At 40.3% G+C, this 12,441-nt stretch overlaps 3 protein-coding genes across 3 annotated transcripts; 2 read left to right on the forward strand and 1 right to left on the reverse strand.

Moving 5' to 3' along the window:
• The first annotated feature begins 36 nt into the window (after positions 1–36).
• On the forward strand, positions 37–1,580 carry LOC129585943 (uncharacterized). Its single transcript, XM_055478874.1, has 2 exons — positions 37–234; positions 506–1,580. Exons 1-2 carry the CDS (start codon positions 144–146, stop codon positions 997–999), a joined length of 585 nt encoding a protein of 194 aa, XP_055334849.1. The 5' UTR covers positions 37–143; the 3' UTR covers positions 1,000–1,580.
• On the reverse strand, positions 1,106–3,890 carry LOC129585921 (39S ribosomal protein L37, mitochondrial-like). The gene is made up of 6 exons (XM_055478844.1): positions 3,378–3,890; positions 2,932–3,169; positions 2,462–2,577; positions 2,222–2,407; positions 1,873–2,036; positions 1,106–1,654 (listed from the first exon to the last, which is right to left on the reverse strand). Exons 1-6 carry the CDS (start codon positions 3,685–3,687, stop codon positions 1,247–1,249), a joined length of 1,422 nt encoding a protein of 473 aa, XP_055334819.1. The 5' UTR covers positions 3,688–3,890; the 3' UTR covers positions 1,106–1,246.
• A 4,819-nt stretch (positions 3,891–8,709) lies between these two features.
• On the forward strand, positions 8,710–12,312 carry LOC129582753 (GTP cyclohydrolase 1-like). Its single transcript, XM_055474365.1, has 5 exons — positions 8,710–9,124; positions 9,606–10,102; positions 10,477–10,674; positions 10,799–10,883; positions 11,526–12,312. Exons 2-5 carry the CDS (start codon positions 9,691–9,693, stop codon positions 11,653–11,655), a joined length of 825 nt encoding a protein of 274 aa, XP_055330340.1. The 5' UTR covers positions 8,710–9,124; positions 9,606–9,690; the 3' UTR covers positions 11,656–12,312.
• Positions 12,313–12,441: the final 129 nt, after the last annotated feature.

A 12,441-nucleotide genomic window follows, 5' to 3' on the forward strand; every position in this document is an offset into this window, starting at 1 on the left:
GAGCGAAAGCAGACTTTCGAGTACACAAAACTATTCCCTATAACGTTTCTTCCATTTTTCACAACGACAGCTTTTTGTGCATCTTCTAACTGTTAGTGCAAGAATTTACAAAGTGACCAAAAACACAAATTATAACAACAATTATGGAAACCGCAACGGAAGATAATCCGAAGTATCACGATCTTGTGAATACTTTAAATGGCGACGTACAAAATTTGCGGACGATAAATCGAGGTAGGACTCCAAAGAAAAGATAACTGACAACTGAATTCACGGTACGAGAACTTATATAATGTAAATTCCTTGCTACGCGCAGTGGTTCACTGCGACCGAAACGAGTAAACCAACCCGAACGAGTAAACAGTACTACTAAACACTTAACGAGTAATGCTACCATTACCATGCTTCTTGTACATAAGGTGCAAGTTTCGAGCGATTTCGCCAGTGTTGTTAGCTAACGAACGAGATATTCAATGTTAGGGCCAAAACTGTCTCGCATCTACAGATGTGATTCTTCAGCTGATAGCTCTCGATCAGAAGGAAAAGTTGCAAAGCCCGGCCGTTCCACCCCTTGTTCCGTCAGCAAATAGACTGGAACTGGACAAACTACGCGAAGACGGACAAAAACTGGAGGAAGAACTGACCACACAGCAGAGCATAATCAGTGACCTTCTATCCCATATCTCCAAAATTCAGACCGATGAAAACAGCATAAGGGATCAGCTGGCGACAGAAAAACTACTGATCGAGCAACTGACCAAACAACGCGATGAACTACGAAGCGTTTTAGAGGAAAAAGGTCTAATTGTTCCCGGGGAAAACGCCGCACTGACGATATCGAAAAGTGCTTCCAGCAAGGGCTCAATATCCAAGCCCAAACATCCCAAACCAAAATCATTTTTCAAATTCCTCTCTAATTCGGAAAAGAGTAAAAAATCTAATGCTTCAGCACAAAACTCAGATTACTCTTTTGGGTCGCGAACCGAAAGATTCTCATAAGCAGACCGGCAATGTGCCTCTGATGACGGAGGGTTAAGTTACTGTAATTTCAGCTTGCATGGTGAGTAGAAAAATGGAAATCTGATCGAAAATAATTTTATAACAGTCATTCTTTTTAAATTTATATTTGAACATTTCATGCCCAGGGGAGATACATTCCCGGTCAGGGACGCCACGCGAGTTGCGTTATCGACAAGCGTCATAAAAACGTTCAATTAACACGTCATTATAAACAACAAAAAACTTTTCACGCGGTCGCATTCAAGGACTCGGAAGACGACGCAATCTGATCAGTTAAATGTAGCTGATTAGCATATAAAACAAAGAATTTGTTAACCACTTCCGGGTGGTAGACATCTAGCAATCGTATGGGATACCTGGGCTCCTGCTTTTTCTCTTTGTAAATTTGGTATCCCATCAATCCCTGCATCTGGTCAGCCAGCCTAAACATCGCATACGGCATCTCTTCGCGAATTACTTCATCGTCTTTCTGCTCAACACGTTCGCTGGCATCAATCCACAACTGATTCTTGATGCCATCCAGATGGTCGATGGCCAGTGTATTCAGCTGGAAAGCATAGAAAAAGTACCGTCGCCCCCGGAAGGCGTACACACACTGAACAGATAAAGGCTGCGGCAGCTCCTTGACATTTTCCTGTCACAAAACGCAAAATTTAAGACACAAATACTAATGCACTCTTTTACAACTAAAGCACTGCAAATAATGCGGTAAGAAAAATCAATCCGTTATCAAAGCACGAATATCGAATTCTGATGAGCGTATATTAACTATCAATCTGAAGCAACACTAGCTTCTTCACCGCAAACCACACTTCTGTGAATAAATAAATAGATAATTTTGAGGAGACCTACTCCATAAAGTCGTTTAGCGTAGGCAGCCAATGTGGCATAGCAGTGTCCCAACGCTTTGGCATGCATCTGAGAATGAGTCCACGCGTCAACTTCAACCAGCGTTGTGTCATTATGCAGAACAAAGATGGTATGTGGCACGCCAAATGGGCAATCATCGGTAAACGCTGCAAATTTAATACAAATTAAACTAATCGCTTGGCTAAAGGGCTTGACTAAATTCTCACAGTAGTGCCACGCATTGATTTGTTACGCTATAAACAAATTATCAGAGTATGGGACATATATTAACCGCAGCTGACTGTGTTTTACAGAAACTTGTATATCCACAGCTTAAAACTGGAAGACGTACGGTGTCTGTTTTCCCAGTCGTACACATTCACTTCATCCAGAGATATGTTGAACTTGAGGGGGAAAATCGAAGGTAGAGCGATGTTGGAGGTTTTACCCACTTCTTCCGTTGTGGCGAATGGGTGCAGTGGTTTTTCCGAAGAGATCAACAAGTCATTATTGCAATCAAAAGCAATGCGATCCTCTCCTGCAACAATCGAATAATGCAAAATCAGTCAGAAGAATCTATACGCTTATGTACCTCGTGCCCATGTAACCTGCGACAGTGCATTCCTTATGACTTGTCGCCGTCGCAGATCGTGCTTTCCACCAAATGACATCTCTGTCAAGCGAAGCATATTGTTCGCTAGCAGTCGGCTGCAATGGAAATAAATCACGTAAGTGTCTCATAAAGCATTTAACTTTCACCAGAATCTGGCTCGACGTCTACGGGTAGTGTAATTGTTACTTAATTCGCATTTCGCAAGTTTCATCCTGATATAAGGCTTTATACTTCAACACATACACGGGACACCAAAATAAATAAATATCAAATCCCTGAACCACCACACTGCAGTGCAACCCGATGCCTCAGCCGAACTGCTCACCGCACAACACACTGGAATAAACTAAATGAATACCTGCACAGAGCGATACGTTTTGCATCTCGTACAAACCTAGCTTGTAAGTTGCTACTCTTAGCAGTAAGTTGATTATGCCTTGCAAACCAACCTGGATCGTTCCAGTGTAATCCCATAATAAATCGGGCGGAAAGGAGTATATACGAGAGCACGCGTAGGCAATCTATCAATACTGGGATCCCACCGCACAGACTGCATCACATATCGCCTCATCCGCTCGTCTTCGTCGGGAAGATGATACGGACGCACCAAGGGTTCCAGCTGCTTCCATACTGACGGCACACCGCGCGTGACCACGGTTTTGGTGATAATCTGCATCTGCTCGATGCCTGCAATACGCATGCACAACGAAGCAAATTCAACATCGTGCTAAACGAATGCACCAAGGAAGCCTTATTAGCTTACTATACTTAAATTCACAAGAGACATCCGAATTAATAGCTCTAAGTCAGTCTCGCTCTAAGAACCTAAACATGAGTCAAAATGCAAATGCAAGTTTTTGCTATAGGGATTGCCTTTTTCGCCGGAAAAATTTACCTTCCAGAAGCTGATTGGACCCATCGTACAGGCGCACAGACTGGTCTTTCCAGCGCGGGTTCCTGGGTGTATTACCAGGCGGCCCGATGAAGATGGGATGGTCGGGCTCCCATTCGCAGTAGTCCTCCACGAACTTCTCGTGCTGCTTCTGTTCTGCAGCGGCGTTTATCAACGGTATACCTTGTTCGACGTAGGCTCGAGGGATTTCAGGTGGTGGCAGTTCTTGTTTCTGACCATAGCGAAACCAGTTACGTTTGAAATGATATCTAGGTCGGACAGACTCCAGCAGAATTCGCGTAAGCTGCGGCATACTGCTTCAGTGCTCATACACAAAATAACAAATTCAAACTAAGACTACTGCGACTTGCATTGCTAGAAACCTCGCAGCTAAAAAACAATAGCAAACCATATAAAAATCAAAAATATTAATTATAATACAAAGCCGAAAGCCCTGAATCTTTCGAAAGCAGACCATTACCAAATACCAACGCATGTTACATGGGTTCGGATGAATGCCACCCGTAGACGGCTAACTGAAAAAGTATGTAGATATTTTTTCCTCTTTTTTCCATTTATTTCTCGCTTCCGAAGATGCTTAGCGCACTAGTCCCTTAGTCCGGTTACGGTACGATAGAGAAAGTACGAGTATGTAGTCGTAGAATCCACTGTACAGTAATATAGTTATTGTGAAATTTTTCTGTGAACTTGACAAAACTTTGTACTGGAGTGTAAAGATAAAAAATATCATTCGAAATTGTAAAGTTGTAAACCCAAACAGGTAAACTGTTATAATTACGTACTATGATTACTTCTTTACGTACAATACTTTAAACCTTTTGCATACACTTCACAAGAAAAAGCTTTATTCAAACAGTCTTATTTTTATTGACTACATAGTTCAAAAAGTATTGTACTTATGGTTGATGACTTATCATCGTCTTGTGCTCCACTGCAGCAGCCACATCATTGGTTATTTTCGTTTCGTTCATCTGCAGACGGTAATTCGGTGTTGTTGTTGTTGGTGTTGACTTGTTACTGCCAAATGGGCCGGAAAGCAGTTACCGGCACCGATTCTCTTCTCTGTGCTACTACCGTACGGTGGTCCGTATCGGTCAACCACTACCCATTGGCCAACATCTTTGGTACACGTGTGTAAACAATGAAGGAATGTTTTCTAATCCTTAATGAATGTTGTTTCTTTCCCTCTTCCATAGTATGATCTGTGCACTCGCTTTGCAGTATTAAATATTCGATCTGAGTACCAGTTATAAGTCCTGCAGATGGCTTCCAATCCAATGAATCCATCCACAACCCAAAAATTACGAAAATCGAAAATGCATCAAATACGTGGTGCGAATGGGTGAGTAGCCAGATACGCCCGGCCATGGGCGGACACTGGGCATATACGGACAATGGGCATATACGGACACTGGGCATATACCAAACACAACACAGCGAGGCCTACGACGGCTGTAGTAAAAATTTGTGTGTCAAAAACCTTTTTATATACAATCATATTATGTATTTCTGCCTTGTTTGCAGATCAGTTAGCGTGCCCGACCGAAAGTTGTTGATTGTTAGGCTAAATTTACAGCTTTCTACATAGCACTAACCTCGTACTGACTACAGTCTGCCGACAGTATAATATCGCGGCGCCAGGACTTACTATCCATAAGATCCTGCAGCTGCACGTGTTTAATTTTTATTTTCTAGTTTTATCTTCGGATTGGGGCATGAACACATTTTGAAATGAATTTTAATGTGGCAAAGTTGGACATGACGTCTCAGACACAGGGAGTAAAGGTTTCTCAGTATTCAGCAAGCTACGCCGTACGCCAAGATGTGCCTACAGCGATGACCTCTCACAGAATCAGAGAAGAAACCGACGCTGCCATTAAATATGATCGCAGTTGGTCGCACCAGTACCTTGTAGCTCGTTCGACAGAAGTTTTACCATCAACTACTGCCAAGTACGTATTCTAAATTTTTGAAAATCTCCTCCGGAATTCGGTGTTTGGATGGCAAACGATAATATGGTTAATGGGATCGTTGTTTTACAGAGTTCCAAAAACTGAATCGGTTTCGATCACATACACCGATCCCCTTCACAACAGTTTTTTGTTAGCCGGAGTTCCGATGCCGAAGGCCGACTCCGTACGTGTTTTGTCAAAGCAAGCATCCGAAAGCGCTTTACTGGACGCCGGTAAAATTGTGTACCGCATAATAGTTCTGGTGGATTTTTGGTTGCGTAATATAATAAACCAAGTTGTATATCATGAAAAATTAATTTATTTTGCCAGCTGTTAATGATGTGCGAAAACTTGCTTGTAAACAATTTTTTATGATGACGACACTGGGCCCTAAATATAAAGGCTACAAAAATGCGAAGAGATTGTGACGCAAATGTTTGTGATACGGACCGCAACCAAAGTACCTTGCCGCAATAGAGCATTTCGGAGCAATTAATACCTCGTTCTCAAAATTAATTAGATATTAGTTGCAGGAAAATTGCTTAAAACCGTGCACAATGCATTTTTAGGCTTGAGAGACAAAAGTGTACAAGAGTTTACAAATTTAGCTCAAAGAAAAGAACGAACTGCATTCTCCAAAGTGCAACTGAATCAACTTGAACAGGAATTTCGGTGTCAAAATTACCTGACTCGGTTGCGACGATACGAAATTGCGACAACGCTCGCCCTTTCTGAGCGACAGGTAAGTAACTAAATTAGTTTACTGTATTGAAGTAAAACGTACTATCTGTACAGTGTACATGGTAATAGTTACTCCAGATTCCAGAGGGCAAAGAAAACATTTTGTCGAATGTGCGAGGGTACAAAAACCTATGTAATTTTCTGTGTAAGTGTATACAGGGCGCAAAGTACAACACGCGATAAATTATTCATACAGTTAACAGCATATACAAGTTATGGTACAGCTGTACAAAATCCTTAATTTTTACTGTACAAAATCCTCAATTTTTATTGTACAAAAAATGTCTTCTATATGCTGATGGTATAGAAGTGTAATCACCGTGGCTTGTATAAACTCTGTGACACGTGAGACCGGCAAGATGCATCCGATTGCAATACATACGCAAAAAGGTTACTGCTATAGAATTCTATTCGTTTTGCAGGTTAAAGTCTGGTTTCAGAATCGCCGAATGAAGTTAAAGCGTACCGTCATATCTGGATCGATATTCCCGTGTCGGGTTAAACAGTAACGGTTTTACATCGGTACAGCTCAGAATTAAACAGGCAGTTGTTATTGCTGACACAGCACTATGTAGTGTGTAGCTGCGTATACCAAAATAGAAGGAAGAATGAACAGAAACAAATAATGAACATTACAGAAGTAATGTTACATTACAAAAGTAACATTAAATCAGTTTTTGTGAATTCTTAAGGCACGGTGCTGGTTGACAAGCAACATTTCATAATAGCAGTGAACGTTAACTTATTTAAATTTCTTCGTTGTAATATGAAGTAAATGGCAACTGCCAAATGTACGTAGGTGGGTTATAATGTTGTTGCAGTTCCAACCTTGTGATTGCGGTCTTGTTCCACGTTTAAAGTTTAAACTGTTTTTTTTATAAGCAACTCTGTACTTCTGTGTATATCATATTGCAAAAATATACAAATATGTTCGTACCATACGTTATCATAATCACAAAACTATCTTTGCCGGTTCATTTAATCATATCGGCAATGAGTTTTTCTATAAAACATTATTTCTTCCAGTTAATCCAGTATTATAAATTACAAAAAAAAATAAAATAAATTACTTACATCCTTGCTACATGGTTACAGTATTGATATGACCGCAGCCGACATTTAGCACTGTATTGCACCTTATTGCTGTATTGCACCTTATGGCTAGGTATACTGTTATTAATTTTAGTTTTGATGTTTTACACTAGACATATGCAAATTCAGAAAGGACTTCTCGGTACTTACTATCAGAAGAAAAAATATAAATTCCAGAAAGTTTAACATTAGTACAGATTGTTATCATGCATTCACTAACGCTCACAACCCACGTACATTAGCGCAATAGAACGATATAATTTGGTGCGCTCTTCCGGAACCTGCATCCTGTAGATTACCGGGATCAGCTCATGACCAGCAATCAGTCATCATTCAAGCGATGGGCAATGTTGTCTGAATCTCAACGTACAGCGGAAAAAAGAAATATTTCTGTGTCATTTCTACATCTTCTTTCATTACGTTTGTGTTAACATTGTGCATATGAAGGCACACGGATTGTACTGCCGGTATTCAAGTATGTATACATCTCACTGTCCGATAGGAATAAAACAGTAGAACCACGGTATAAAAGAGATAAAGAGATAAAATAAAAGAGATTTATCTCTTTTATACCGTGGTAGAACTATAAGACTATTGTACAATCAAGCAGCTGTTCAAGTCCCAACAATTAACCTACCAAACGGAAGATAGCAATTTTGGTTATTTTTCAATTTTGAAATTTTTGAAATTATTTTGAAGTAGTGTCACCGCGCCTGCGCCATTTTTGTTATCTGGCTGATTCTGGTTGCCTATATATTGTCCATTAAAAACACCGGTACCGATTAACCTTAAAATATATGAATTCATCTTCTTACATGTCCTTAACTGTGCACACGTGTTCTATCAGATTAAACTGATAACGAAGAATATGCATACTTCTATATATAGCTTTCACGCCACTGTTTTCTATTTTACTGAAAAGGTCACTCCATGCCGGCCATCATCTCACATTTACAGTTCTATGTGTAGTCCTGAATACGAGTAGGATGAATGATGTGGTATACAAATGCCTGAATGCGCTGTAAGACAGTCACAGAGAACTTGCTACAGTCAAATATTTATGAACTAGCATATTTTGTCTTACATGCGTGCTACAGTTATTTACTTTCAGAACTGTAAATTCTTTCAACAAAAAGTTTGATTCATATATTTCAAAAATGGTAATGGGAGCCACAGTGCAGGGGTATGGTAATGGTAATGAGAGTTAAAGGCTGCGCAGAGCTATATATAAGCCGTAGAAATCGGTATTTACATGATAAAATTTAATTCACATTAACTAGGGGCGCTTTCTGCTGGTTGCAGAGAGTTATTAAAAACTGGTCCTAATTACACGGTATCGTAATTGCTTGATTAACACTTACAACATTTGTTGACATCGTTCCCCACAAATGTAACCTGATCCGTTATCTCGGCATGCGGTACGGCACACGGGAGCGCTTATCGACTGCAAAATCAACTGCTGTCCAACCATTGCGCCGATACGATCAATCTACTTGGTCATGGAGTGTGGATATAGCCGTGTGTAGCTATAGCGGTACATTACGATTATGACGCCGTCCTGCTGTAAAAAGAAATCGACATTTCAACTTGGGAATTTCAATGTAAACGTTTCTTGTTGTCATCAGGACTCCATGTGTAATGCTGGATGAACATACTCAATTTTTCTTTCTTTCTGCCGGCTCAACGTCTTGCGCAGATTATTGTTGCTACCGACCCGTTGAGTGCTGCGTGAAAACCTCCATTTCGTATTGTATTTGTGATTTTGGATTCACCTGACGCTCAGCCAGCGCACAACTACTGATTTTAAACTGACTTGTGAGCATGAACAAAATATTACCACGCAGAGCGAATTTTAGAACTGGCATCGCTTGAGCTTCCGCATACTGTATTGAATCATTATTTCTGGGATGCTGGAAACGATCTGCAACATATTCTTTACAGAAGGTACGCATCTTTGCCTTAATTAATCAGACATTCTGATCGAAAACAGTACTGTTAAGCGTTAAGCTAAAATTTATTAGTATTGATCTTGCTAACGATGACCGCATAAATACGTAACAAAATTTCAATCTGAAGAAGATATTCTGACGGATGTGCTCTTGCCAAGAAAGCAAATTATTTTTTTGCGCGATAAAATTAATATGCATAATCCGAATGACAGTTAGTGTCGACCAGATCGACTGATAATTATAATGATCGATAGTATACACGTGCATAATGTGGTACGAGATAATAATGTGCACTTTTGATTGGGTTAGTGTATAGTGCGCGCAGCAAGGTGGTTATGTGCAGGAAACTAAAAAAATTTAAAAAATTGTGAAATATAAGGAAGTACTTACTGTTAAAGCTGATGACAATGTGACTGCTTGATATCACTGAAATAAACATTTATGTACATAATGTAACTTTTGCGTTGTTTTTGCAGAACATTAGGAGTGCTGAAATATATTGAAGGCCTACGATCATTTTATTCGCACAACGTTCCCTTTCTGACCATCGTCCAGCGAAGAATGGACAACGGTGACATTGCGGCGAAATGTCCGCTCGTGCCCAGTGCCAGTTATCCGGCGACGTATCCGGCGGCAGCCACCGCCGGGCGCCGTGGCTCCGATGCGGCGGCCATTCGCGAGTTTCGGACATCGCGTGCCAACTCCTATTCGCGCTCCCGCTCGCATACCGCCTCAATTGATGAGACGGTTGCCGCGGTGTCCAATTTGGCGGCTTATGAGGAAGACGTGGAAGTGCAGCTTCCGGTGGGCACATCGCCGCGCGAATCTCTGCTGCCGCAGTTGAAAGATAATTACAGGTCTATACTCAAGTATTTGGGCGAGGATCCCGACCGGCATGGACTGATTAATACGCCCGAACGAGCAGCAAAGGCCATGATGTTTTTCACGAAGGGATACGACGAGACCATTCAAGGTTGGCCAATTAAATTTGTATATATCAGCAAACGGGTTGATCAGTTAATTTTAAGTTTATGAGACTGTAGCATTATGCAGTTACTCCATTAATCCAAGCCGCAGAACTTACTTTCCACATTGCGATCTAGCAATGTTACAGTGGCATTGTTATATGTATTAGTAAAATTAATTTCCGGCATGTACGAAAATCTTGCTCACATATTGTTCCATAGCTATGTACAGTAACAAAGCCGTATTAGTACAGAAGTTTGAACTTATACTTGTAATTCTATGACAAATTACAGTAATAATATTTACGTACCTCAGTTGTACGTATGGAAGAAATTACGCGTATCTGTATATTCTTGTGTTTACATTTGTCATGTTTTCCAGGAATTTTGAATGATGCAATTTTTGATGAAAATCACGATCAGATGGTGATAGTAAAGGATATCGAAATGTTTTCCATGTGTGAACACCATTTAGTTCCATTTATTGGGAAAGTATCTGTTGGATATCTGCCGAATTCGCGTGTGCTCGGCCTTAGCAAAATTGCGAGAATCGTGGAAATATACAGTCGACGGTTGCAAGGTAGGCGCTTGTGTCTTTGCGCCTTGCGGTTAATGCTGATGTGTTTCCAGGCTCTTTTATTTGTTGTGATGAGAACACTTATCGTAATGAAATAGTTATGGGTGCTTCCTGTTTTTGAATGCAGTACAGGAACGGCTGACAAAGCAAATTGCCATTGCGATTACGGAAGCTGTCCAACCGGCGGGAGTCGCCATCGTTATAGAAGCGACGTGAGTAAACAAAGTTCACTTTTAAAGTTAAACCTTGAAGTACACTGGCACATTCAATCGATACAATTATCGTGAGGTATACTAACTGCTACTTATAATTTACCACTAACTGCTAAAAATAACTTTGTAGATTTTGAATGAAAAGTGTAATACATATTTCGTGCGGCAATACTTACTTCAGTCCACCTCGGCACTGCATTTTTTCCTCATCATTCGGAATTTTTTGATAAAATCTGAATGGCACCGTTGTTTTTAAAAATAGTATGATGAAATTTGTTTCACTATTGCGGTATGCAAGAATGGCAAACCGAAACTCGAATTTGTAATGTAGAGCAAAAATTACCCTTTGGAAGGAAGAATGTTTTTAGGCTCACGCATATGATTTGAGGTCCATGTAAAATATTAGAAAAACCAATAAAACCGGACTGAAATTGTGCAGCATAACTGATAGGCTTACCGCATGAAATCTGTTAGCGATAACATCTTTGTCGCGTTACCGAAAACTCTACACCTGCTGTTCTTAGTCACCATCAATTCGTTATTTCTATATACATGTGCAAAACTTTAACTTCGTATTTATTTAAATTCGATATTACTCTGTTTTATCGTTCAGTTTTCGAATTTATTGCTGAATACTTGCAGACATATGTGCATGGTAATGCGTGGAGTGCAAAAGTTAAATGCCAAAACGATAACCAGCACCATGCTGGGGGTTTTTCGTGAGGATCCGCGGACACGGGAAGAATTCCTGGCATTGATCCATAGGCCATGAACACCGGAAGTGACGATCCCGATCAATAGAAATCGTTCGTGTGAAGGCCGCGGCCGATGCATTCCTTTCCGCGGCCAAATATATACCCGGCACCTTTATTTATTACCCATATTTTCCATTTTGACTTTGACACGAGCTGAATATCAATAATAACCGGCACAAATCAATATGGATAACAAAACGGTGGCGGCTGGATCGGCACTTTTTCCTGTCTAAACTGACATTTCCTCATTTTCTTTTCCTGGCGTCAGAATTTTCCCTGCGATCAAAGCGTACCTACTGCGAAAATCACTTTGAGATATCCGAAGCTTTAATTCATGAAAACTGGGTGATGCGGTAATTTAAAGTTCGACAAAGACGTTTTAGCAGAAACCGGGTAATTATTTTCTATTTTATTCCTTATCCATGTTGTTGTCCTTTGCAATGTAACAAGTCAGTATTTGATCATGATCGATTTCCTATTAATGTTCGTTTCGATCACAAGAAGTGGCAATTGGAGCGCATTTTCCACCGGTTTGTCATTTCAGTTCATTTTTCCTAGTGTTCGCATGATAAGACTGTGTTTTCGTGTTTTTATTCTCAAAGGTGATGTTTTTACAGTCGGAGTATGTTTTGTAAAGAAAGGATTCTGCGATGGTGTAAAATGTAGTCGTACGACTCCTTCAACGCGAAAACATTTAATGCCGAAACATTTCCACACCCATTAATTTACTTCGTCAGATAGAAGTACAGATCTGATTACACAACCTTATTACGCGCTTGAAACTGCAGTGACAGTACACAGTC

Source organism: Paramacrobiotus metropolitanus, unplaced genomic scaffold, assembly GCF_019649055.1.
Source record: "Paramacrobiotus metropolitanus isolate TYO unplaced genomic scaffold, Prichtersi_v1.0 Parri_scaffold0000002, whole genome shotgun sequence".
Lineage (NCBI taxonomy): Eukaryota > Metazoa > Tardigrada > Eutardigrada > Parachela > Macrobiotidae > Paramacrobiotus > Paramacrobiotus metropolitanus.

What these genes read in the sequence shown, in the direction of transcription:
- LOC129585943 (XM_055478874.1), top strand. Translation starts at nt 144, where the DNA reads ATGGAAACCGCAACGGAAGATAATCCGAAGTATCACGATCTTGTGAAT. An exon ending in TTTGCGGACGATAAATCGAG is followed by an intron (nt 235 to 505) that starts GTAGGACTCCAA and finishes TCGCATCTACAG; the next exon opens with ATGTGATTCTTCAGCTGATA.
- LOC129585921 (XM_055478844.1), bottom strand. Translation starts at nt 3,687, where the DNA reads ATGCCGCAGCTTACGCGAATTCTGCTGGAGTCTGTCCGACCTAGATAT. An exon ending in ATTACACTGGAACGATCCAG is followed by an intron (nt 2,578 to 2,931) that starts GTTGGTTTGCAA and finishes TTTCCATTGCAG; the next exon opens with CCGACTGCTAGCGAACAATA. An exon ending in CGACTGGGAAAACAGACACC is followed by an intron (nt 2,037 to 2,221) that starts GTACGTCTTCCA and finishes TTAAATTTGCAG; the next exon opens with CGTTTACCGATGATTGCCCA.
- LOC129582753 (XM_055474365.1), top strand. Translation starts at nt 9,691, where the DNA reads ATGGACAACGGTGACATTGCGGCGAAATGTCCGCTCGTGCCCAGTGCC. An exon ending in ATACAGTCGACGGTTGCAAG is followed by an intron (nt 10,675 to 10,798) that starts GTAGGCGCTTGT and finishes TTTTGAATGCAG; the next exon opens with TACAGGAACGGCTGACAAAG. An exon ending in GCCATCGTTATAGAAGCGAC is followed by an intron (nt 10,884 to 11,525) that starts GTGAGTAAACAA and finishes GAATACTTGCAG; the next exon opens with ACATATGTGCATGGTAATGC.